Genomic DNA, 26,634 nt, shown 5'->3' with positions numbered 1-26,634 from the left:
ACGTTCTGCCTCTGCCGTGCTCTTACCTTTTCAAAGTGGCCCTCTCACTTAATTTATTTCTCCCACATCCCTTCTGACTTGGTAAAAACATACCTACTTTTCTTCTCTTTCTAGGCGGGAACACCGTCGGAAGTTCTAACTGTTTAGACGGGTGTTTAAACAGTATTATAGGGCTCGGGTTCTTTTTAATTGGACGGTTCAGGCATGTGTCTGCGCCAGTGGGGTTCAGATAGTGTTTCGCATGAGACTGCTCATTGAATGAATAGGTGTTTTAGTAGTTTGAGCTCCACTTATCAGAATATATTGTTAGGTACATGTAGGTGTGTTTGGTAGTTTGAAGTCCACTTATTTGGATCATCACACAATCTTTCATATAAGATTGCTTATTGCAGTGTAATACGACAACCTAATTGCATTCAATCTTGATGAACATAATTGTGAGTGCTTTGAACTCCACTTATTTGAATTGTTAGGTACATGTTGGTGTGTTTGGTAGTTTGAACTCCACTTATTCTAATCAAACAATCTCTCATATAAGATTGTTTATTGCAGTGTAATAGGACAATCTTATTGCATGTATGAACATAATTGTGAGTGCTTTGGACTCCACTTATTTGAATTGTTAGGTACATGTTGGTGTGTTTGGTAGTTTGAACTCCACTTATTCAGCTCAGACAATCTCTCATATAAGACTATTTATTGCAGTGTAATAGAACAACATTATTACACGCGATCTTGATAAACATAATTGTGAGTACTTTGGACTCCACTTATTTGAATTGTTGAGACACATTTAAATATTTCAAGCCATCTCTTACACATATTACATTGTAATAAGACAACCCTATTGCATGTAAACTCGACAAACATAATTGTATTGTATGGAAAAGTTATGTGGCTGGCAAACATCATTGTAGTCTTGTTTTTGTCAAGGGGAATTACTCGATCAAATATAGAAAAAGAAGATTATCATCTAGAAAGGGAAACGTGGCAGAGATATATGACAAAAAAACACTTCGACAAGCGCCGTATATTGACTACATTTCGTGGAAAATTATAACAAAACGGAAAGCACGAAAGCTGCAACATGAGTCACGGGAAATTGCCAACTCAATTTTTTTTGTCGTTTTGTGGAAATTTTCTTTTTCTTTTTCTTTTTTTTATTTTATTTTATAATTTTTTTATTTTGGGTCTGTATCAGAACATTTTCAACACGAGTGTATAATGGGAGAACATTAAAACATTCGTATATGAGAATATTAAAAAAAGAAAAGTATATGCAATTTCTTTTCTTTCTTTTTTTTGGTGGGGGGGGCGGCGGGTATATGATAATAAAGAGAAACGACCGAAAATCAAACTATTAAGGATAATTTTTCCTACTAAGGAGGGTGAGATTCAACTGAGAATACAGAGAGAATGAGTCTAATTAGTATGCTACATGTAGGCGAAAAAGTTTACACTACTTGTATATGTTTTTTAAGCTTTCTAGGAGGGATGTTTGCAATCTCAAATAGAGGAGGAGATTTGAAAGGGCTACAATTAAGGAATTACTTTACAAAAAAAAAAAAAAATTTAAGGTGAAAGGAGACTTGGTAGCCTAATTGCAAGAGGACAAGATCGAATTTTCTCCAATTAGAATTGGAAAAGAGCTCGTTAGTATTAATATAAAGACAGAATTGTCATTTCATTTTGTTTTTTTTTTTTGACAATTCTATCCTTCTATTTATAAAAACCAATCGACTTTTAAACGGGAGAAGATTCTAAAGGCGGCGAGAGCTTTTATACCCAAATTGGATCATTGGGAGGAGGATGAGAGAAACATATTTGTTAATTATGCCCTTGCAATTCCGGCAGACAGCAGTTGGTGCTGGGAAGGAATTTGGGAAAGCATGTCATAATTGCTAGTACTCAACTGCTAAGGGGACCATTTTTCCATATTGATGAAAAGCTTTGATCTCCCATGCTGCATCATCTTCAAGTAGTCAATTTGCTTTGTCATCTATTCATCAAGTAGATTCTCAATAAGTTACTTGGAATCAAAAGAAAGAAAGAAAAAAAAAAAAAAAAAAATTTGCCTCTGATGAATTGCAAAATTAATTTTGAAGCTTCATATAGGCATTATATATAGAGAGTGCAATTCTTTAATCGTGATCATTGCTTTCTATTAATGAATAGTCAAAAACTTGCCTTCAAATTAAATCTATTGATTTTCATTTTTTTTTTTTTTTCTTGTTGTTTTGTCAAAGCTCTAGGGCTTTTTGACTGATAGATTTATACATTTTAGGTAGGTGGGGGTAATAATTCGGGGTTATGGGTAGGATTTGTATCATGACGAGATCGACATAAATACGACTCATTTAATTAATCGTATCAAATCTAGCTCTCAATCTTACGAATTTTATAACTAGTTTAATAAACATATCATGTTAGTTTGACATGAACACAACTCGTTTATCAATCATTTAGGTAATTGATAATTATAAGAATAGTTAAAAATATAATTTAATTATATAGTTTATGAGGATTAAGCAAATTGACACGAATTTGACCTGTTTATCAATCATGTACGAAGAAGTCGAGGTCGGGGCCGGGAGAGATGAAGAATTCCGTCAAAGAGCATGCCGACGACCGGCAACGATGTGAGCCGTCAAAAGGGTGAGGTCATGCCTGTAGCAACACCGATGACGAAGGGCAAGTGACATCCATCACCGCAATCACCTTCAGGCCGGACCTTTGCTAAGACTTAACACCATTTTTGCCCCCACCCAAATCTCATCACCTCGTTGTGCCAGCGACGGTATGAAAGTGACTCTAACCATAGAAGTGAAGATGGGAATGGGATAGTGAGGTGAAAAGTCTTTTTACTATTCATTAGAAAGCAATGGCTGAGGGAATTGCTCCGTTTGCGATCTCAATCATATCTAGAAGGAAAATGAAATATTACCTTAAACATGTGATTAAATAAGGGAAAAAGCAATCCAGCAACAACCCCACCCAAAACAACCGCAACCGTGAAAAAAAAAAAAAAAAAAAAACTTAGAAACTATTATATGAATGAGTCAAATAAATGGTCCGGCATGTTAGAGTGGTCAACTAAACTGGCGGTTTGAAGAGACAAAGCCGAAGCAAATCGCCAACAAAACACCTACTACAGCAACCGGATGGGAGAATCACAAGCGGTAGATCAAACTTTCAAATTATGGATAAAAGAAATAGAAAATATATAAGAATAAAAAACCAAATAAAAATAGAGGGAAAAAAAAAAGAAAAAAAAAGGAAGAGACTGTCAAAATTAAGAAAGGGGGAGGAGAGAAGGATGGAGACAACAAGAGACATACACCTCCCCCCGTTGTACTCACTATGGAGGCAAAGTTTATCACTTAAAACACCGACGAGCGCACTTATGTAAGCAATATATAATATTTCTTAAGAGATGATTCAGAGCTTCTCTCACTTAAAACACTGAAACGTTTTAATAAATGATTTTTTTTTCTTTATATCTTCTCAAGTTGATTAGTTATATTATTCCATTCAAAAAAAAATTATCATAAAATCTATGTGGTATTTGAAAAACTATCTTGTGCTTGTTATATGTTTTTTTAAAGCATTTTGCTCATAGAAATTTTTGTGGGGTACTACAAATTTCATTACAAAATTATTTTCAAATCGATTTGGCAATACATAATTAGTGAAATAATTTAGAGAAATTGATAACCCAAATTATTTATTTAATTATTCCACCCTACACCAGTCATCAATTTGTAATTATAATAAAAAAATTAGTACAACTAACATCACTTACATGTATTAGTCGACAAACCTAATACCTCCAAATTCTAATGAAAACTAAAAGAGAAAATGGCATCTAGCCTCTTTTTTTCTTTCTTCTTTTTTGGTAAGAGGGCATCTAGCGTCTTTAAATTACTCATCACATGACATCACGTGTCACTAGTTGACTCCACAAGCTTGAAAGATTCATAGTTCAATGCCCACAGGAGCCTCCCGCCGTTTAAATTTCTATTTCCCATTCTATTCCACGAGGAAACTGCACTGTGAGTAACCCCAGAAGTTCCCAAGAACTCTCTTTCTCCATGCCCTGAACTATCATATATGTGTGTGTATATATATATATATATATTATAATTATATTATAATTATATATATACAAGTCCAAAAACTCTTCAATATATACCAATACAAGCACTGAAACATAACACAAGCCTAGCTAGTGATCCACCATGTCGAAGCAAAATCATCAGCCGTTCATCCTGGAGATCACTATACTATCAGCAGAAGGCCTCAACACCAGCTCTGCAGCTCTCTTTTCACACCGGATAAGACCCTTCATCACCTTCACCACCGCCCTACCCAGTCCGTACAACCCCAAGAAGGGTGATAAGAAGTGCCACGTGTACAGTACAAGGGTGGATGATGAGGGAGGCACCAACCCCACCTGGGGTGACAAGTTTCGTGTCCCTCTAGACGCCACCTTCTTCACCGACATTTACTCCTCCGTTTACCTCCAACTCTACACCAAGAGGCTCATTGTGGGCCAGGCACAACTGGGCTGGTGTCAGATTCCGGCCCACGACATTGGGACCCCGCCGGTCGGGTCAGTTCGGTACCTGAGTTACCGGTTACGGGCTAGAGACGGTTCAAGGAGCCAAGGAATTGTTAATCTTGCAATAAAGTTGGAAGCTCTAGACCCCGTCGCCGGCCAAAGGGTTTTTTTAGATTCAGAATCGCCAAACGCTGACACGCGGCAGACGGTGATTGGTATACCGGTGGCGTTGTCCCACCCGTGGGACTCCGTGAGCGTGAGTTCAAGATGCTGACCGCAGAGCCGTTGGTTTTCGAAATGAAGTCGGTGACGTGTCGTGCTTGAGCCTATCCAGTTGTAGTGCATCAATGATTTGGTTGTGGGGTTGTGGTTGGATTGCCTTCTAATGGGCGCCATTTTCTTTTGTGTTTTATAAAGACGAGAGCTTGACTTTTGTATAACTCGCCAAATTTCAATCATTTTTGTTTCGGATTCCAGTGAGTGCACTTTGGCTACAACGAGTGGCTTTTTCCTTGGAATCAGGCAACTTTGTTCAAGATTTCCAATTTCTTTGTATCAATAAGAATGGTTGTCTTAGTGTCATGGGTGAAATCGAAAGAAAAAGAAACAAAACATTTTATGGTCCGAATTAGATTTAACAAATCTAATGGTATATATATATATATATATATTTTGCAACTTTCTCCTTTTTACTTGAAATTTAGATAATCTGATTCGGCAGCTTATCAAGCACGAATGAGATATAATACAATATAATACGTAGCTGTTTATTCCTATAGCACAAGAAGGTATACCTAATTAGAGGCTGCACCAGGCCTCTTCTTCAATCCAAAAAAAAAAAGAAAAAATACCTTCACCTCAAAATTAATCCCAACATTCCTATTTTTTATACCACATCAATTATTTTTTTTATTATTATTCAAATAAAAAAAAATCACTACAAAACAAATTTTTTATATTTTTTTATATAAAATATATTTTTTTCACTTTTTCCCACAACATTTCCACTAAAACTAATCAAGCACATATTTCTAAAAAGGCACTACTGCCTGTGTCCAGACTCTTGCAAACACAGCCTAGGTCATAAACAGGACAAATCAAATAAAGTTAACCGGATAAACTCGGAAAGTTGCGTAACGTAAATAATTGGAAGTTTGAAAGTTGTTGGGTTTGCTGTTTACATGTGCAATAAAGAAAGTTTTAACGCCAGCTGAAAGCTTGGAAAATGATAGGAAAAGGATAAGGATCCTCTCCATATGGACAAGTGGAGCCAGTCAAGGCCATACTGAGTGACCACATTTGTGCAGACACTGTTAGCCTTGTACTGCATGTAATATTAGCCTCCATGAATGAGAACAAATGGGTATAATGGTAAATTTACAGATTATACAGGGAGTGAGGTTTGCTGACAAGGCTTTTACATGGAAATGGAATACAAAACTTGGGTGTAGTCAGACGATGGAATGATTGGTATACCTTCACTAGTTACCATGCCATGTTCCGGATATCGGATGTTGCTTCTTGGAGTTTCTTCTTAAAAGATTTGAAGCTGCTCGGGCCATTATTGGTCCAATGAAATGAGGAGCTCCGCTTTAGAAGATCAGATATGAGAGGTGATCTCAAAGTGGAATCCTCTGATGGAGTGTCATCGTACTCTGCAGAGATGTAATCAATTAGCCATCTTAACGCCTTTTTCTGCATTTGTGCTTAATAATTATCATGATAAAATGTCGTTCACATTTAAGATTGTCAGTGGAGTAAATAGTAATGCTACTCTTCACACCAATTTTACACCAGCTTAAGTGGCATATTTTAAGTAGCTAGTATATGAAGCCACTTAAAATATGTTACATTAGCCGATGCAGTGTCAAGAGTAGCAGAGATTGAAAAGGAACAAGGAAAACGCAACAAGATCAAATTTTGTTTAGTGGTTGAAGAAAGAAGAAAGATCCTCTTCTTTCTTAATAAAACCAGCATACCATCAGCTTAACAAATCCAGATCAATAACCATTCTCATCTGAATCAGGGAAATATAGGATACTCTTTCTTAGAACCTGTTCAAGAATAGTTCAATCAAGCGAATGAAACTTGTCCTTTCGGTTTGCTTTTGAGAAAGAAGCAAGAAGGCCAGTAAGGACACCTTACGGCTTACACTATCGGGGTGGAGGATTGGAAGAAAAGACCCTATTAGTAAGAGTAATACTATACTTCTCACCACAATCACATTACGCTGATGTGTAGGCTAGTAACCTTTGAATTTTTTTTTTTTAACAAGGGCCAATCCAAGAGCTACTAGCCATGCAACGTCAGCATAGTGATTGTGTTGTGAAGAATAACATTTCTCAGTAGCCCTTGGATTAGCCCTTATTTTTTAAAAAATAAAAAATAAAATTAAGGACTACTAGCCAATGCCACATCAGCATAGTGTAATTGTGATGTGATTGTAATGCAAGTATAGCATTACTCTTAGTAAATAGCGTGCATTGAAGGATAGGATGACAAACTACCACCTTGTAGAGGTGCGTCTGTACAACGTCAGTATTACAAGCATGTGCAGTTGCCATCTTGCTTATAAATGTTAATTTACACACTACTGTAACTATTTGAACATCATACAACATCGAAATTCCATGCAAGCAAATAAGTGAAGCAGAAAAATCACCTGAAGATGTTGGGAGCTGATATAGTCTTTTTAAGAATTTGGAGGCTTGTCTATCTTTCTTGTGGCACATGATTCGTATTAAAGTTTGGGCATCTTCTAAGCCGATTTTGTCATCCTTACGTGGATATAATCCCGTTGAAATTTGTTCACTTGCTGTCATCAGCATTTGGATAACAGTGCCAGTCTGCAGAAATGAAAGGTCACCATACTGCCTATTTCAGCCTTTCAAATGTGAGTATAAAATTTTCAATCACCAGAAACTAAACCTGAAGGGTGTACAAGCTTAGTATTTGTTCAGCAAGTTTCGCTTCTTGCTCCACTAATGAACGTGGAAGGCCTTCTCCATCAGCTATAAAGAATTCCTATAAAGTTGAGCCGCAGGGCCCTATTAGCAAACGATATAAACTGGTAACAATTTGATAAAATGTATTAAGTATATATACATCAGGCAAATAATCTTTATGTGTCATGAAATGCTGGAACAAAATGAGAATCCGCTACTTGGTTTTGTGAATGGCAACCAATCAATGCCACTTTCAAACTAATTAGTGCAATATTGAAGCAAGTCTAAACAACTGAAAGCACTAACCATCCAACCAAAAAAAGAACATGGAAGTCCAGAAGTCCTTCAGAGGAGTTATATTATGTTTAAGGGCCCACCCAAGATTTTTTAACTGTGTGGTAGGCTGCTGTGAAGTGGAATCAACTGAACACCTAGATATGATTGCAGTTGACTAGACTAGATTATAAGCAATAAGTCAATGTACATGGAGTGATGCAGAACTAAAAGTGGGAGGCCAAGCATGCAAAATGTAACTGCAGTGAAATAGGAGTGAAAACTATAAGCTAAAGTTTGTTTATATTCGTTGAGTAAGCTGTTGCTATGTTGGAATCAACCTAGGGCTGTAATATGATTCCAGTTCACTAGACTAGATTAGAAGCAATAAGTCAATGTATATGAAGTGATGCTGAACTAAAAGTGTGAGCCCAAAACATGCAAAATGTAACTGTAGTTGAACAGGAGTCAAAACAATAACCAACAGTTTGTTTGTATTTGTTGGGTAGGTCACCAATTGCCATGCTACATACTGAGATTGTTCCACACTTTTCTAACATTTCACGCATACAAAGAACACCAAATATGTTTTTTTTTAATAAGTAATGTTGTATATATCAAAAAAAAGAGCAAAGCGCCTCTAAGTACACAAGAAAATATATATAGGTAGCCCAACACAAGCCCGAAAACACAACCCAAGATGACCCAACCCAAAAAACCCAACAAGAAGCCGCAGCCAAACAGAAAACCCTAAAAGAGAACCCAAAACAAAAGCCCACAATAACCCTGCACCAGCCTTAAAAAACCCAAAACCCTTACTGCACCTCAGGAGGAGAAGAAAAATCATTTGCAGTCCCAAAACAACCCCGTCGGCGCTGGCATTTCTCCGAAGAAAGTCTCCGACCTCTAGCCTCAAAATTGATGGAGCACTCCAAATTCTTGAGCTCCCTCTTTCCCTTAACCTTTATGGGCTCTCGTTCCGCTTCAACCTTCGAAAAAAGATTCAAAAGCTTTTTCTCGTCACCTCTACACGTCAACCCCACGAAGGGAGCGAACTTCGCCTCATCAAGCACCACCTCGGAACAGCCCTCCGCCCCCTTCTTCGAAGTAGCCGCCACAACTTCAGCCAGCAACTCCTTGTTCTTATGCAATTGTTTAGCTACCTTCTCCTTCACGCTCCGGGCATACCCCAGTTGACTTAGAAACAGAGGAAGCCGCCCCATAGGAAGGAGTAGACATGATTGTAGAACAGACCAACGTCCACAGGAGAAAGCGGCGTCGGAGCCAACACAGGAAGAATCTCAGGTGAATTGGGGATCCCCAGAGAAGCCACCTGTGTGGACACAGTCTTACCCACAAAAGGAACCCCAAAAGGCGACTCGAAGGCTGCACTCACATCAACCACCGAAGCTTCAGTTACCAAAGGAGTCACCGGAAGAATCTCCGGCCTGTGAGTATCCAACAGATAGCTAGGAAGAATCTCCGATGAACCAAAATAGACGGACGAGCGCAAAATTGGAGCAAACCCATTCAACCTCGTCGGCGAACTAGGTCTCGCCGGAATCGGTGCCGGAGATAGAGGAAAAGAACCGGAAGCGGAACCAGATCCGAAAACAGGATCCGATCCGGGAACAAGATTCGACCTAGAAACACGATTTGACCCGGTAACCCTCACCGACCCGATTACCCTCTTCTTCCGAATGTACATGGACCTAGACAGGCCCAAAATCCCAACCCTATTCCTCCTGCGAATGGGCTTCAAAGCTAACCCAGCAAGGACCCGGTCCAGCTCAAAATGAACTTGCCCTAGAAGCCTCTTCAACCCATGATTGCCGAAATCACCCTTCTTCTTTTTCGAATTCCAAGACTCAGTAGCCGCTGCCAGGGACCTAGGAGGCTTCCTCTCCAACTCGAAACAATTCACCGCCATTCTCCCGGCTTTGACGTCTCTACATGCTTCCATCTGAATCAAATCCAGCACACGCACATGGTGGACAGCAACCTCACCCACCACCGCGTGTGGCGTGGAGCACCCAATAACAGAACCGGAGCCGGAGGGGAGCCCAATTGTGGCTTCAAAAAAAGCCTTCACTTTGCTCAGTTCCCCAGCGAATCTGCCCCATCCCCGTCCTTCGCGGCCTTCAGGCAACACAATAACGTTCCTCCTGTCGTCCACAGCTTGAGTTGAGACCACCAAAAACCAACCATTCCTGTTACCACCCCTCATGACAGTGAGAGCCTTCGATTCCACCCGGATGGATTTGAAGAAATCCTCTGAACCAGCTGACTTCATCAGCTCTTCCAACATTTCTATCAACCAATCCACCCCTCTGAAACCCAAAAGATAGACCCTAAAATACCTCTTCTCCTTTCCTCCACACACAGCTTCGGTTTACCTTCCTCGACCAAAAGAGAGAAGACTTTGGCCTCCACAAAGAAGCGAGACTCCATCGTGGAGGCCTGCCGAAAAAAACCTAAGTTTATCCAAGAATGCTCCGAACGGAGAAGGAGAGGGAGAATAGTGATAGTAGTAATTGGGTAGTATGGGATAGGGAATGCCTGCTATTTCTGTGCTTATCCTACGAGTTAAGAAACATTATTTGCCTGACGCAGATTATACAGTCACAATTGCCTTGCAGTATTTAGTTGATGGACATAACTGCATGTGACAAGTAAATTGTTGCATGTTTTTTCATTTCTTTTCAAAGAAAAAAAGAAGAAGCGATTACTTCAAATTTCCAAGTAAAGGTTTGTTTAATTTTACCACTATACAAAGGAAACATACCTTCAACATATTAAGGTCATCCTCCATAATTGTGATATCTGAATTAGAAAATGCACGAGAAGGACCTCCATTGAGCAACACCCAAACATAGCCTTCCTGAACCATGAACATATCCAAAATTAGAACCGCACATAAAGGGACTGCAATAGATTAAATTTTGAGGAAGAAAGCACACCAGTAATGCCCGACAAACACTGAAAACGACAAGGTCTCTAAGAGTATCATCAATCAAACCACATATATGGTCGAGAACCTACATCAAGGACTCTTAGATTAATGAAATTCCCTCAATGGTGGTAGAAGATACTACCAACCACAATAAATCATTTTCACAAGAGCTCCTATACAAGATATTGCACATAGAAAATTTACTTCAGTATCTTACTTTATCAATATGTGGAAGAACACTGTCCAAGCGAGCACCTTCAACATTTCCACGATATAACCGAAAGAGGAATGCATCTCTGAGATCCCAAAAAACTACTCTTGCACCTAGAAATTAAAATTTAGGCTAATTGTGTCCATAAATCCAAGTAATTAGGAAAAAAGATATGTAACAGGGCAGACCTATTGCTAGCAAATTAAAAATTGTCAGTCACAGACAGGCTTGTTAATGCAAATGAACTTTATAACCTCACCAGCAAAGTCATGTATTTTGCTGATAGCATCTGTCGTGGTATCCCTGATGCTGCTAAAGGTGGTTACAAACAGTTCATCAACTGCTTCACTACATGTTAGCCGTGAACTCTCTGAAGATTCCAGAGAGACTTCTTTAGCTGGATTTGACCAAGTTATATGTTAGAAATGTCAGTTGTTGATAATTTTTCACCTAAAAAATATAGTAAAAAATAAATGAAACAGAGAGACCTAAAATACTAGACATTTAAATCTGAAACACTAACAACATGAATTCAATTTTAAAGAATTGCCAACAAAAGAATATATTGAAGAAAAAGATGCATTCTTTCTTAATTCTTATTACCTTTAAAAGAAAAATGTTTCCTTTTTTTTTATCAGTAAGATGTGAATATAAGCCCTACCCCAAGCCCTCTCCACCTTTTACCACCTGAGCTAAAAGGAAAAGGTTTCGGTTTTACTCCTCCTTCTGGTTAATGTTAACTCATATAAGTCCAACGTCTCATCCATTACAAACACATAAGGATATTCTTTCCAGGAAAAGGAGAGAACAACCAAACATTTGTGGAGTTTGTGGTCAGAGGAAACTGTGCATGTTACAACAACAACCACAATCAGTCAATTAATCAGGCCATCTAGCCGAAAGAGAGCTCAAATACTAGGTAAGCTCCACTGGTCTTTTTTTTCAAACAGTAATAACATGGAGGGTTAGAACGTGTTAGCTGTTACAATAAAATTTTAGTGTAGAGCAAAACAATTTTTGGGGACTTACAGCATGAAAACAATACCATCAAACAGTTCGGAAAAAAGTATGTCATCTTGAGAATATAGGAAAATAGGAGCAGGTATTGCGGCATCTAAAAAGCAGGATTTGAATAAATAAAAAAATTGTTGAGAAAGATCTCTGAATCTCCGAAAAACCCAATAGCTCTTGGCTTATTCTGATCAGTAAGAAAGCATTCAAACAGCAAGCTGAAAGATGCCAAGTACTTGTTTACATTTATTTTTTCAGTAGTTTCGTTCACATCTTGTATCTAGATTTCCATCTTGCACAGACGATCCGATGACTCAGAGATAAGGAAACTATGTATGGAAAAATTGATTGAATAATACAAATGCAAAATCAAGGAAATCACCAAATGGTAGGTTTCCCAGCCACACTTAGAAAGAACTTACCCCACCCATGACCAACTGGTGGTCTGATAAGCGCCCACGACTTTCTAGTGCCATCTTCTAGTATGTCAATTTGTTTCTGAATATACTGCAGGAAGAAACAAAAGATAATGCAGAGAGAAAATAACAGAATTTGATGATATGATTCATGCAAATTAAGCAACTTTATAACAAATATATTCTTTGGAACAATTTCACTCACTATCATTAGCCCTCAGTGACTATTAAGGCCACAAGAAGAATAAAAAAGAAGAAAGAAAAAAAGTTCTAAAAATCAACCCAAAAAATTTGAAATATGATACCAACTATATTTGGTATACATTTAAATAAATAAATCTAAAATGTGCTCTTTTTGGTCAATGATATTCTCATTTTCATAAAAAGTGATAGCATGTAAAAGATGAGACTTATATATACCCATCTGAATCAACACTCTACTCTCAAACCTGCTCAATCAACAATTATGAAACATAAGATCATCTCTATTTATAAATCAAGAATTGCACTTACTTTAAGAGTGTTTAATCTGACACAGAGTTTGGATATTGTCAATTCATTCAACTTATTCCTCACATCATCCTCCAATAGTTTATGCTCTAGCACCTTCTTCTTCATTATTGGAATAACTGTCTCCTCATAACGAGTCAAAGGAGGAGCCATGGGATGGAGATGATTCTTCTCAACTGCAGTATTAAATGCATAATGATAAAAATCAAACTCTAAACTAGATTTCTCCAAATGAATCGTCACATTAATCAACTTGAATTTGATAACATCTAGAGGGAGAAATGAACAATTGTTGGACAAGAAAATGTGTGGCTGATGATTAGAAAGGGGCACATGGTAGCCCCTAAGATCCCCCAGAAAAGATGAGACACTGAGCAGAATATCTTCTACTTGATGAATTCAAGAGAGTAATAGAAACCTCATAAAATATCAAGGATAACACAGAATATGAAGATCTCCCAGGACCATTAGAAAGCATTTAACACAGCAACCAGGATGTTGGATAAACAATCCCTAACTTCTGCGGCACAAATTAAAAGAAACAAATCCACTTTAATTGCATTTCCCACATGTAAGATACTAGGTAACTTTTTTTCCTTTTTTTTTTTTTATAACCAAGGTATCCAGGGCTTCGACCCGACTAGATCCACGGGACATCGTGCAAAACGCCCCCTCCACATGGGTCGGATAAAGTTTGGGCTTTCTCCCACGGGCATGGCCTCGAGGAATTGTTTGCACTCTAGGGGAGTCGAACCTTAAACCTGATACTTCATAAAGATGCAGGGCCAAGTAACTTACCACTCGAGCCAACCTCTTGGGGTTAAAATACTGGATAACTATAAGATACATGAGACATATATTCTTAAAATTGACACATTTCCGTTAAGCTGAAGATTCCAAAGGATCGCCCATCATAAATGCCTAAATCTGCTAAAATTGTGCAGCCTAACTGGCAACAAGTTGAATTAATTGTGGCCCATTTATATCAAACTGGATATCCATTTTATCATGTAAGCAAGCAGGGAAATCTGTTGAACCTTAAAAAGATGAGCCCTGAATTGCACTTGCTGAACATTTTCCTGCACTTTTTTTTTTTCCTTTTTGGTGGGGTTGGTTGTAATTTATTTTTTTGGTTTGGTGGGAGAAGGAGGAGGGGGTTGTCACATTTCTAAATTTCAAATTCAAGAGATATTGTAAACATTGCACTATTACCCCCGAATTGTCAACGGTTTTGCAATCATAATCTCGAATTATCAAAATTTGCAATGTCGGTATCCCATGTTTCAGCTTGTTTTAATGTCATCCCTACTGTTAGAGTTTTGCGTTAAATCAAACAGCTAATAGGTAGAATGTCTCTTATAGCCTTATATAATTTATAAAAATACAAATTTGCCCTTAAGAAACAGTCTGGCCGTGGGTCATCAAATGTTTAGTTTTTTTTTTATATATATATAAAAATAAATAAAATAAATAAAAAGAAAAAAGAAAAAAGAAAAAGAAAAGAGAGTATTTTGAGCATTTTGGCATCCTCTAGTTAAGATTTAAGAGAAAATGCTAAAGAGGGTGAAATTAGGGACTGAAGCTTGGGAACCCAATATTGCAAATTTTGATAGTTCGAAATTATGATTGCAAAACCTGACAATTGGTGGGGGGGGGGGGGGGGGGCACAAAAAAAGTGTTGACATGGAAAGAGAACCGAAGGTATCTTTTTGATTAGCCAAGTTATTGATGCATCTAATGGATCTTAAACCCCACATGACACAGGACAAACTTAGAAAATCAATCTATGTGTACTTGTGGTGGGCTTTAGGATGGAAAAAAATTAAGATTTTAGGGCTTAAGTTATGAGAGAAAGACTGCAGGGATTGTCAAATGAAGTAGGGATTGAAAAGATATGGAAAAAAAAAAAAAAAAAAAAGGAATATGGGTTGTTTCTTGAAGCAACCAGGGAATTTGGTTGCTGTTCAGGGTGTAACAGTAACAGCACACTGACTCAAACATACAACATTCCATCAATCAAATCTCTGGATTCTTTAAATACATTGAACACATTAAAAGACTCTTCCTTATCCTATTAGCATTGAAACTCTTAAATTGAGTACTAAACCAAAAACCTAACAAAACTAACGTGGACTGAATAAAAATAAACCCAAGACACCTAACAACTTTTAGAAAGTTCTAGACTCAGCTCAATCACCAAAATGTCCTTAATTCAAAGATTTTCAAAAAATTAGAGATGTGCCCCTCATTACACAACAAACCTTAACTTTTAAAATATAAGACCAAATTTAAAAAACTGTTTCAATCCTAGACTCCTAGGCATTCGACCTTCAAAACCATATAAGGCTTGTCACAATCCAGAGTTGCACATGAGCCCCACATGTGAAAAGTTGTTAGTTTTCAAAAAACAAAACTCTAATGGCATCAACTTGACCATTTTTCCATGGCCACATCACCACAATTTCACCCTCCACCCTGTTCTGAAGGGCGAGGGGATGCCATTCGAGCTACAGCTGATTGGTAGAAACAGGACAAAAGTATCTTGCACGCATAGGTCCCAAAGACCATGGGTGTAGATGCAGTGTCCAACATGTAAAGAGGGCAAACCAAAATGAATGTTCTTAATACGCAGTGTTTACAAAGAAAAAATAGTAATGAAAACATCCGTGTCAACAACCAGCAAATCGTATTAGAGTAAGTTTTAAGATAAAAACAATACGAAATTAAATAAAAAATAGAGCTTCTTTATCAATATTTCACACTGTGATAACCATCAAACATATTAATAAGAGAATGCGGAAGATGTCTATCTCAAAACAGCCTCATTCCTCCATAAGCCAAGAGGAGCTACCTTCTTGGTGCAACTGCACAAGTCTCAGGCTGTCGAAGGTCAAAAGATTAAAAGCTTGAAGACTCTAGGCAGCCTGGTCAACAGTCAAAGTTGTTTATTTCTAAAACTATATCAAACCTGTAGATCCAAAACCACCCATCATAGTTTGAACTTAGAGTTCACCTGCGACCATCAACCAAACGCACACCACGATTCTAATCTCATATATGCCTCACGGGGTCATACATACATAACCAGCACAAAACAAATGGTGTAGGTGCCAATGCATATTGTAAGCCTCTATGATCAAACTCACCACACACCCCCTCAAAAAAAAGTGGGCACCCTCCTCTTTTTCTAACAAAATCTCAACCAGGCAAGAGAAACATCCACACAAGTTACTTTTTTTTTTTTTTTTTTAATAAGTAAACAAATCTATATCTAGCAGATTCAACCCATATCTGCTCTCGAAATGCCTGATGTGATTTTAGAGCAAATCTTTCATGGGAGAATGAATTAGGTTGCAAGGTCTGTGTATATAATAGATAGGCCTTTTAAATTTTTAGTATACTATTTCTCTCACATCGTGTCTAATTTGTGATATTAAGAAAATAGAATCTATCGACCAATTTTCTAGTATATAATCATATGGAGACCTTCACCCAAAGGCACCCAACAAACCAAAATGTAAATTAAATCAAAATAAAGATTAGAACTGGGGAAAAAAAAGGCGAAAGGATCACATGCCTCTTTAGACTTGATCACAATATACATTACAAGGAGGGAGTCAAACCCTACTCAAGGAAGTAAAAACAAGAAGCCATATGTCCATTCTCAATATGCTGGAAGATAAATGTACTTTACCTAGCTGGTTAACCAATTTCACCAAATAGGCATCCAGGCTGTGAAAAATAACAGATAGCAGAGCTTGTAAATGTGTGATATCCACTGAAAGATTCAAGCCAAAGAATTGATCTACAGTCTGCAAGTTAAATTGGACATAAGGGCCATGAAATGAAAGAAGACCACAAGCCCCTCTTAAGATAAATATTTAAACAAACAAACAAGAAAGAATGTCAATAAAATAATCCAAATAAAAAATTCTAAGAGATATGTAGTAAGATGTTAAAGCATATTTGCATTGTAAACCCTATTTTTCCCAGGTTATTGAGAATTCAATAACAATAGTTACAAACAATAACAATCACTAGAACATGAAGACAGAAATTTCAAAGTGAAGGGAAACACACGCCTGAAAGCAGCTCAACTGAGCAGGCTCCATAAAACTATTCAAACAATTGGCATAAGATACACTTTTTTTTATCAGATACACCAAATTATTGTTACAGCAATTATATCTACCTCCTCTATGATCCTAAACACTTCAACTGCTGATGCTGCATGTCTTTGCTGTGATGATAAAGGCTCCCAGTCCTGCACAATCCCAATATTCAAAACTTTTTTTTGATAAGTGAGCCCAATATTCAAAACTAGTTAAGCAAGAAACTAATTATGCATAAAAAGATGGATGATATCCATAATACCACCACAAAAAAGCAAATTCTTTTCTTTTCTGTTCTCTTCCCTTCTAATCCATTGTTCCTTAAATTAATATTAAACTAGATGGTCATCTGTTATACGATCAAAGCTTTAAATGATTACTCTTCTATTGAACCAACCTCAAGATCAAACACACGTCCAGTCCATTCCAAGATACGTGAATTCTGAGCAATCACCCAGTCAAGAATTATTGGTTTAGCAACTTCTCCAATCTGCACACAAAGGAAAGGGACAAACAGCTAATTCTCCAACTTGTTTAGCTAATTTAGGCTGAAGCAGATGAAGCATCTCTCACAACAAAACTATGAAGAAAAAGCACTCTCATATTACAATTATTTGCTCCAGAATAGACAACATTTGCACTAGGATTGCCAGTGCTCAGGTTGTTTGTTGTAGTGGTCCCAGAAGCATATTAAATGCATAATAAATACTGTTGAATGCTATCAAGTTCCTGAATACAAGCAATATTTACTCCATAGAATAGGCACAAGGATCCTTACAATTTCAAAACAATTTCGAAGAAATTGTAGATTCTAAAATTATGTGAATTCAAGCCGTTTCTTGCATCAAATGGCTTGAAAAATGCTACCTATTAAAAAAGTAGCATGTTACCAATGAGAATTGAGTATATATTCATCAGGTTCTTGCGCTTTATGATGTATAAAAGTTTTGAACCAAAAGCCCTTTTTTTATTTTCTAAAGAAGAAGCATCTCTTCCAAAAGTGAAGAAGAAGCCTTTTGGGAGAAAAATTCATTTTAGCTGCCTTAGTAACATGCAACCTTTCTAATAGGTAGCATGTCTAAGTCGTTCGATACAAGGAATGGATTGAATTCACATAATTAGAATCTACAATTTAAAAAGATCCTGATCCCTAGAACATAATGATTATCTCAACATCATTCTGTATAAAGAATATATGAAATTCAACGCACATGTTAAAACAGAAAACAAGCATGCAAATTGCATAATGAATATTGTGTTGGACGATATAAGTTCATCAATTAATTAAATAATTAAGTCCCACAACAGAATCATCACCTTACCATCATCATTGCATAACAAAATAAAATGAAGCGGTAAACATATGGCCAACAGTAAAGAGTTAAAAAAAATGGTAACAATAGCAATTGGATTTCAAAAGAAAAGATATAATTAACGAACCGGATAATGGTCCAGATCTCGGTTGAGATGGTGATGCAGCCTATTATCTTCACAAGCAGAAATATATAGCTCAGTCAGGTCATGATCCAACGAATGAGCAGCTGAAAGCACCGATCTGACGTCTTCAGAAAGAGATGACACTCCCTTGAGAAACGGCTTCTGTGTTGTCGGAAAAACCATAGCAGAATAGCAAATCAATAGAAGATAAACCAACTGTGAACTGAGAGAAATTTATTTCGTTAAACAATAAAAAGATTAAAAAAAAAAATTAAAAAAAAAAACCCAACCAGTCTTTCCCCATAAATTTGGTGTAGTCGCATGGCTGCAATCATCCCAGATTCAGGACACCAAAGACGTAGCACCGGGCAGAACACACTGAACTCTCTCTGAGCAATCAATTTTAGCTCATTTGCAAGCAGGGCCAAAGGATGTTGCCTTACCACCTTGGATTCAAGATCTAGGGTACTAGCTACCTGGCATTATAATCATATCCATTAAATCTCACAGTAATGAGACAAACATAACATATATAAACATAAGTAAACAAATATATAGGTTAAATGACAAATTCGACTCACCCGCCTATATGAAGCTTTGATCGATCTCTCAACATATGTCATAAGTTTTCTAGTTGCACTCTCATTGGAAACATTCAACCTGATTAACTGCATAGAGAAAATATAAAGGATTGCTGCAATGATCTTAGCATGAAAAAAAGGTTTGTCATTATAATGTTATAAGAGCAACTTCTTGCTAGTAACAGCAGAACATGTTGATTAGACACAGAAAAAAAAAAAAAAAAAAAAAAAAAACATAAATTTTAATGAGTCTGTACAGCTAAAATCACTATAAACTTCTTTGCTCAAGAGTCAGCAGAATGTGAACCCCTCTTTTCCACGCATGCTGAATATGTCAATCCCCCGAGGGGTAGTTACATAAGAAGGAAAGAAAAGAAAGCTGAAAAATGCACCATATCATTCAAATGGAGTATCAGACCTCTCAACAATTTTGAAGCAAGGAAGGCTAGTGAACTCAAGCATAATGCATATTACCAAAATCAGTCGAATTTACAAGCTTATTCCCTCCCTCCCTCTTTCAACAGGCAAGACATCAAGGACTTTCGGGGATGTGGACTCATTTGGGATCACGATGCAACTTTAATGAATGTATTAGCTAAGATGCCTTAAGTGCGAATTAGCAACATTTATTTCTTTCATGAATGTATTAGTTTTTCAGTTCGTTTCTTTCAGGCATAAAGAGCACATTTGATTTTCTGTTTTTCCTTTTTTTATACAAGAAATAAAGATATATTCAGAGATGTCAAAGGAGGACACAGGGATTCTACAACAATTCCACCCAGGAAAGAAAAGGGACAAAAATATTTATGGTTTACAAGTAATCTGGGCATAGCAATAGGATTGCTGCAAAATATTTATTAAGCACCAATTGGCTGAAAAATAAATTTGCAAGGCCGTGGAACTAGTATGTGATTCATTCAACCACCAGATATGAATGTGAACTACACTACAGAAAAACAAACCTCAATATCACCAAAATCACCAGAAGTAAGAATTCCAGCTGCTGAGAGCAAGTTCATCATCCTCGAGAAGTTATGAGGTTTCTGAAACAATAATCACATAATTAGAAAGAACGTCTCTGAAAAGAGGAACACAATTTATAAGGTGTAGGTATACAAGGGGCTTCAAAGAATCCAAGTCAACAGTGATGAATGTGAGCATCCAAGTCTACACATTATTGAGAAAAAGTACAAAATAAGAATAGAGCTCAGCAAATAAACCTAAATTAGGCAAATAACAAAGAAGGGAGTACAGGCCATTTACTACATAGTGTTACAATCTCAAAAATATTTACTGTCGCTTAAATTGGAAAAACGGAATGGAAATATAGGAAAACTATTTAAAAATAGAAATTGACCTGACTAAAATGCAGATGATAGTCTTGCAGTTTACTGTCACACCAACTGCTTATTGAGAAGAAAATGGCCTGCACCAGACATAACTTTATTTCACTGCCATTGCATGCTCTTGAACATGCTAAGCTATCCATGTAATGCTCTTCCTTCTGATTATCATTTTCAGCAGATAGAACCTTCTGCAACTCAAGAAGCGCATATTCTAACAGCACAGCCTCATCTGTTCCTACATACTTCAACACGGAAAATCACCTTATATAAACATTAAAAATCATACTGATGTATAGTTCACAAATATGGCAAGTTAGAAGGGACTCAGCATTAAAACGATGGAAACTATGTTATATAAATAGGCAAATAGCTCAGAAAATATTTTTTTAGATCCAGATACCAATATATGGAACAACAAACTATAATCACAAACTTGACCACCAGATGAAATGGGCACTTTAGTACTTTCATCCTTTAATAAACAAAATTTGTTCCAAACTTTTCGGCGATTATGAGATCTTACCCTCCACATCCATTTTGCAGATATGGAGGGTAATCAGTATGACATGAACTATACTTACGTTCAGCATTAGACATCCCTCCCAATATTATTTTATATGCTGTGGTTATTTCACTCAAAACCACAAGGTGTTGTCCTTAATTTTCATGATTACAAATTCCATCATTCAATTTCTTTTTTAATGAGTGAGTTTTGGCCACAAGAAGAGGGGGAGAGGAAGTTCCAACACTAAAGATAAACTGAAGTGAACAAAACTACTACATTAAGGCCTCGTTTAGTTTGCGGAATACGTATTCCATTAGAAAAGAGAATAGTTATTACTCGGAATAAAGAAGAGTGGAATGGAATAGTTATCATATTCTTTAGTTTGGTAAAAACACACATGGTCTAACTGGAATTGAATCAAAATAACTATAAAAAACCCCACATTAATTTTTTTTTTTTCAATTCATATTAAAAAATAAAAAAACAAAAAAAAAAGGCCTATCAAAAGGAACTTTAGTTAAATTTAGAAAGCAAATTACACTTTTTTGTATTCTCTTTCTCAGATTACCTAAAAGGCCAATCCAATCATATAACTACATTGATTTTCTTAATGAAATGTTATCCAATGTGTGGTTGAGAACAAATTTACCACTGAAGAATTACAATGTGTATTTGAAAATGAAATCAAGGACTCTAAGCTCTCTATCATAAAAAATAAAAAAAAAAATAAAAAATAAAAAATAAAAAAAAGAAGTATTCAAGGATAAGTGGTATTGAACCAAATAAAGCAACAAGCAATAAAACCAAAAATAGATAAAGCACCTAAACTATAAGACAAGTAAGCCTTCATACTTTTTGGGTAAAATACCCCAAAATGCCACAACCACCTATGATGCCATTCCCTAAACTTCACCAGACACCCTCACAATCTACTCATCATTCCTGAATTAGCATAGAAAGTATCCCATTAATCTCTTGGGCAGGCTTAAATTTCTAGAAGGCCTGCTCAGCTCAAAGAATGACTGGCCTACAATCTCACGTACTGAGTCTATATGACATGGACTCAAAGCCTGGGCCCCTATCATGAATCCCCAATAACTACTATGCACATCAAAACCAAAAATGCCCAAGAAACAGGATCTGAATGGACATATATAAATAAGAAATAATTAATTGATGAAAACATGAACGAGTTATATTAATACCTAGATGCCATAGCAATGAGGAACAAAATACAACACTCTTGATAAGTAACGAGGAAAGATAAGTGTTACAACTTCCTCCAGGAAGCCAATGGCCTTTTCTTTGAACCATATATTACAACTACCAGTATACTATAAACCTCATCTTGTCTACGCCCATTATAAGAACAAATTATTACTATACACAAATCACGATTAAAGAATTCGGTCAGATGGTTAATAAAAAAAATGCTCAATATACATTAAGGGCTGTTGAGATAATGTATACCTGCTGGAAAAGGACCCACCCATATAACGCATTATGCATTTTCTGTGTGATGCCTAAAGTAGGCCAGGTCAATTTGATAAGCATCAGGAGTTCATTGGATTCCTAATTTCAAGTGGCAAACTGAGCATCATTAAAGTTAAACTATGTCACATAAATGCTTAATGGAAATTAAGATAAGAAAACATTCACCATAATGAGCTGGCCTTCATCAAGCACATCAAACACACCAAATAGCAATTTCTCGTAAAGTCTAATGTTCAAGTGATAGTCAGCAGTCCAATAATAGGTTTCACCCTGGATATTGAATTTTCCAGACAGAGATGACAACTTTAAAGCCACTAATGTTAGAGCCGATAGAATCTCAGAACGTTCAGAAGGTGATCTTGTGATGTCCCACTCCTACAGTATCCAACAGACCAAGATCCACTTTTCAATTGTGTGAGGAGATCCAAAAAAATGTCAAAGCAAGCCATTACTATTAAGTAGTGAGATTTACTCTCATTAAAGTATGCTTGACCTTGACGGTGAACATACCTTAGAATTTCTAATGTTCGCGAGAGAACTTTGAATGGTTAGACGTTCAGACGCTTCAAGATCAGTAGAAAAATAAAGGAGCTCTTCCAAGATACTTGCCTATAAAATGGTTGCAAAACAATATGATTAGTCAAACCTTAAAATGACCATTTATTGTTGGATAAATGACATAATCACACAACCAATTCTAATAGTCTAGCATAAAGACACCTGGAGAAGCATGTAACTCCATCTACAGTTTATTCTAACATTCACAATTCTCACTTAGTTAAGTTTCTTACCATCTATTTTGGCCTAAATAATTGACCACTATAATTTTTTACCAGGATTAAACTGTAGAAACTCGGGTTCTTTATGACAAATGATAGAGTTTAGATAGATATTTCAACCTGTTCTACTATCCAAATGATTCAAAACAAAAGATTAAGCAAAGTTGAGCATCACCTGTCTACTTTTCCACTGCATATAAGATTTTCCATTAAGAAAATCAGACTTGAATATGCTAGCCAAAAGTCCCAATGACATTTGAGGAATATCAATTGATCCCCACATTCTCCTAGCCGTCAATTGCATCAATCTTTGCCGTATGCATGCATCCATTGGTTCTGAAATCTAGCAAAGAAGTATAATTCGCCTCTTTGATTGAAGCAGTGGCTAAACAATGAAGTAAGCAAATTAAGTGAGAAAGATAAATACTCTTGTCCTTAGTGGATTTATTGGTTGCAGCTCTGCACCGAGACTATGTATGTTGTGTGAAGCAATGTATAAAAGCTAATAACTGGAACTACAAGAGTTTTTCCTTTCTGTTTTAAAGTAGGGGGAGAAGTTCGATAATAATGTCCAAAGGATAAACCAAAAAATAAATAAAAAAAAACATAACAAATAAACAGAATGTGGTCATATTTATGACACAATAGAATTCTCTCTAATGATGTCACAAGTCGGCATCAAAAATTTACCTTGAAACCAAAAATATAATGATGATGACGATGATAAACTTATGACTCAAATAAACAAAGCAGCTCGTAATTGGAGGCTACAATTCCTTCTGTGCATAAAGTAAATCCATTCTTTCATGCAGTGACTACTAGTTAGGCGAATATCCATCATGTAATAAGTATCCAATATCTATAGGGTAAATTTAAATAGTTGAAATGATTTTTTTTTTTAAAAAAAAAAAAAAAAAAAAAAAAATTATAAGAAAATTCATTAAAGATGTCAAGGCTAGTACACTTACAATTTACAAAAGATAACCGCCTTAGACCCAAACAATAATGACGACAACAACAACAGCAGCAACAATAATACATGGAATGAATAAATCGATACAGAAAGGAAAGATCAAAACGGGAGATAGAATCAAAAACTTTCATGCAGATTAGATGTACCAATAAGAATTTAAAGATGGAGAGCCTTGTATCATTACATAATTATGCATTACTCCGTATGGTCCGTATTACATGTGTGTGTGTGTGTGGGTGTGTGCGTGGGTGTGTGTGTATATATATCAGACTTGAAAATCAGTTGATCTTTACACTGAAACATCCAGTTAGAAAACTATCTGTGTTTTCTGAAACTTCAATTTCCAGAATTCAAGCAAATAAGAATTACAGTTAGAATTAATAGCAGAAAGGACAATATCGCTTGCCTGCATCTGAATGCGGATGGTCTCAATTAGTTCTGATTGTCTTCCTCGAGACTCAGACTGCTGATGGATTTTATCCCTTCTACTCTTCAACCCTGACAGAAGTTTAGCACTCTTTTCTTTCCTTCTATCCTCAACTGTATGGACTTCAACCCTAGTTATACGTAAAGCAAGACTAAGACATTGAGAAAGCAGTAGAGAGAAAGAAAGGCCCCAAGTGCACATCAACTACAATGCAAATGGCACACATATACAAATTAGAGAGAGAGATTACCCAGAAAATGCCAAAGATGCAAGCAATATTTCATAGGCTGATTCCCGCAAGTCATCATCCGACAATCCTTCAAGAATCCTGAAGCTATGTATCAGTTTACTCAAAGATGAAAGAAAGGCTTTGGGAAAATCCACAAGAAAGAAAGAAAAAAAAAATCTTTTTCAACTGTGGAACCATTTATTGCATCAAATTCTTTCCAAGTCAAGAAAAGATCAAAAGTAAACCAACAAATACCTGCATTCAGACAAGGTAATCCTAATGGAGGAATTTGTACATCCTCCATGGGCTTTAAAGGTGTGCATGTTTCCACTTCATGTTTAGGACTAAAGTCTTCCCCAGATGCTTCTGCATCCTCAACTATTAGAGGATCTGGACTAGATGAAAATGATGCATGATTGGTGGCCTGGTTCACATCAGTTGAAGGTGGCACTCGCGTGGGAGGTGATCCAGACAAATCTGGATCAGAAAGTAGAAAATAGGAATTCCCTAATTGAGAATGAATCTACCAAAAAAACAAAGACATATAAGTGAGATTGAAAGAGATATAAATATTAAATAATTATACTTAGGGATTAAATGCCATCAGCCCTGTCTTATAATTTTATAAAAGTCCATAAAGCTTGCACAAATATTGCAGCATGCCAACCCATTGCTTTTGGTTCCCCACTTTAATTCTAACACCTTGGTAAACTCCCAAATTTTTCACTGCTTCAAACTACACTTCTTTTCTAGCAATTAACAGAAAATGTCTTGAGCGCAATTCTGCATTTTCCTTTACATAAACCAAACATCTAAATGAAATTACTGTTACTTATTATGCTACCAAGTGAGAATTCAAAAATTATGTCAAATAGGTAACCCCAGCTACTAATTGAGAATTAAACAAAATAAAAAAATAATATAACTCTATAAGTATCTTTACCATAACTGGGTAAGAAGATTCATCGAAGTACTTCTTGGTTGCTTCAGAAACATCAAGCACTCCACCTAATAACACCAACAAAACACCAATTTACCATTAAGATCCAAAATCCACAACCAAAAATCAACATAAACGCCGTTTGGTCACCGAGAGAAAAACTTAACATTAACTGCGTAACAAAACTCCACAATTCCTAATTCTGTTTGGTTGCCAAGAAAACAAAGTGCAAGGAAAATGAACGAACTCTTGAGTTTTGCTTGCTGCATCTATTTTTTATAGAACTAGAAACAAGAAATGAACAAAACGATTGTATGAACCTCAGTCGAGTGGAATTCACTGTTTCCTCGGGTCCTAAGCCAAACAGAGCTTTTCTTTTATGTTTTGTCGGGAAACAAACAGAGCATAAGTTTGAATTCCAACCGGATTTTATGCAGCGTATGAACAAAAATGAAACAAACTCTTGAGTTTAGCTAGCTGCACCTTTGTTTATAGAACCAGAAACAAAAAATTATCAAAATTCAAAACGATTGTACAAGGCTCAGTCGGGTGGAATTCACTGTTTCCTCGGGTCCTAAGCAAAACAGAGCTTTTCTTTTATGTTTTCTAGGGAAACAAACAGCGCAGAAGGTTGAATTCCAGCACTGACCGTATTTTATGCAGTGGAGGACGTAATCGGCGCTGAGTTTATCCAAGTCGACGTCGGAGAGAGCGGCGATGGGGCCCGCCGGGGTTCGGAGCTCGGTGATCAAACCGGAGGACAAGAGGAACTCTAGGAGCTTGCGACGGTCTCCACGGTACCGCTGCAATAGGCGCCAAGGCTGTTGCTCCATCTGATCGGAGTTTCGGCAGCCGGCAGGGAAAGCAATGGGAAAGTTGGTCCGAAGAATTGTAGGCTTGCTACGGCAAGTCCTACATTTGGAGGAGCGCG

General features: G+C 36.7%; 2 protein-coding genes across 2 annotated transcripts; one reads left to right on the top strand and one right to left on the bottom strand.

Moving 5' to 3' along the window:
* The first annotated feature begins 3,817 nt into the window (after nucleotides 1–3,817).
* LOC132175790 (BON1-associated protein 2-like) lies at nucleotides 3,818–5,143 on the top strand. Its single transcript, XM_059587843.2, has one exon. The coding sequence runs from the start codon at nucleotides 4,239–4,241 to the stop codon at nucleotides 4,833–4,835; it is 597 nt and encodes a 198-aa protein (XP_059443826.1). The 5' UTR covers nucleotides 3,818–4,238; the 3' UTR covers nucleotides 4,836–5,143.
* Nucleotides 5,144–5,640: 497 nt separating this feature from the next.
* On the bottom strand, nucleotides 5,641–26,634 carry LOC132176396 (DNA topoisomerase 4 subunit B (DUF810)). The gene is made up of 26 exons (XM_059588589.2): nucleotides 26,353–26,634; nucleotides 25,707–25,771; nucleotides 25,019–25,286; nucleotides 24,785–24,851; nucleotides 24,514–24,664; nucleotides 23,310–23,477; nucleotides 22,866–22,964; nucleotides 22,521–22,730; nucleotides 22,332–22,433; nucleotides 20,368–20,598; nucleotides 19,973–20,053; nucleotides 19,011–19,097; nucleotides 18,720–18,905; nucleotides 18,433–18,591; nucleotides 17,390–17,482; nucleotides 17,073–17,144; nucleotides 16,575–16,692; nucleotides 12,884–13,056; nucleotides 12,377–12,461; nucleotides 11,203–11,340; nucleotides 10,950–11,056; nucleotides 10,740–10,817; nucleotides 10,565–10,660; nucleotides 7,490–7,585; nucleotides 7,224–7,407; nucleotides 5,641–6,216 (listed from the first exon to the last, which is right to left on the bottom strand). The coding sequence occupies exons 1-26, from the start codon at nucleotides 26,534–26,536 to the stop codon at nucleotides 6,047–6,049; spliced, it is 3,468 nt and encodes a 1,155-aa protein (XP_059444572.2). The 5' UTR covers nucleotides 26,537–26,634; the 3' UTR covers nucleotides 5,641–6,046.

Source organism: Corylus avellana, chromosome 3 (assembly GCF_965113065.1).
Source record: "Corylus avellana chromosome 3, dhCorAvel1.hap1.2, whole genome shotgun sequence".
NCBI lineage: Eukaryota > Viridiplantae > Streptophyta > Magnoliopsida > Fagales > Betulaceae > Corylus > Corylus avellana.
The sequence above is the reverse complement of the archived record's forward strand: the minus strand, read 5'-3'. Positions and strand labels throughout refer to the sequence as shown.

Coding starts and splice junctions, on each gene's coding strand:
- LOC132175790 (XM_059587843.2), top strand. CDS start 4,239: ATGTCGAAGCAAAATCATCAGCCGTTCATCCTGGAGATCACTATACTA.
- LOC132176396 (XM_059588589.2), bottom strand. CDS start 26,536: ATGGAGCAACAGCCTTGGCGCCTATTGCAGCGGTACCGTGGAGACCGT. Junction 17,483..18,432: donor GAGATCTGGACCATTATCCG/GTTCGTTAATTA, acceptor CTTTGTGTGCAG/ATTGGAGAAGTTGCTAAACC. Junction 10,661..10,739: donor GTGTTTGTCGGGCATTACTG/GTGTGCTTTCTT, acceptor TTCATGGTTCAG/GAAGGCTATGTTTGGGTGTT.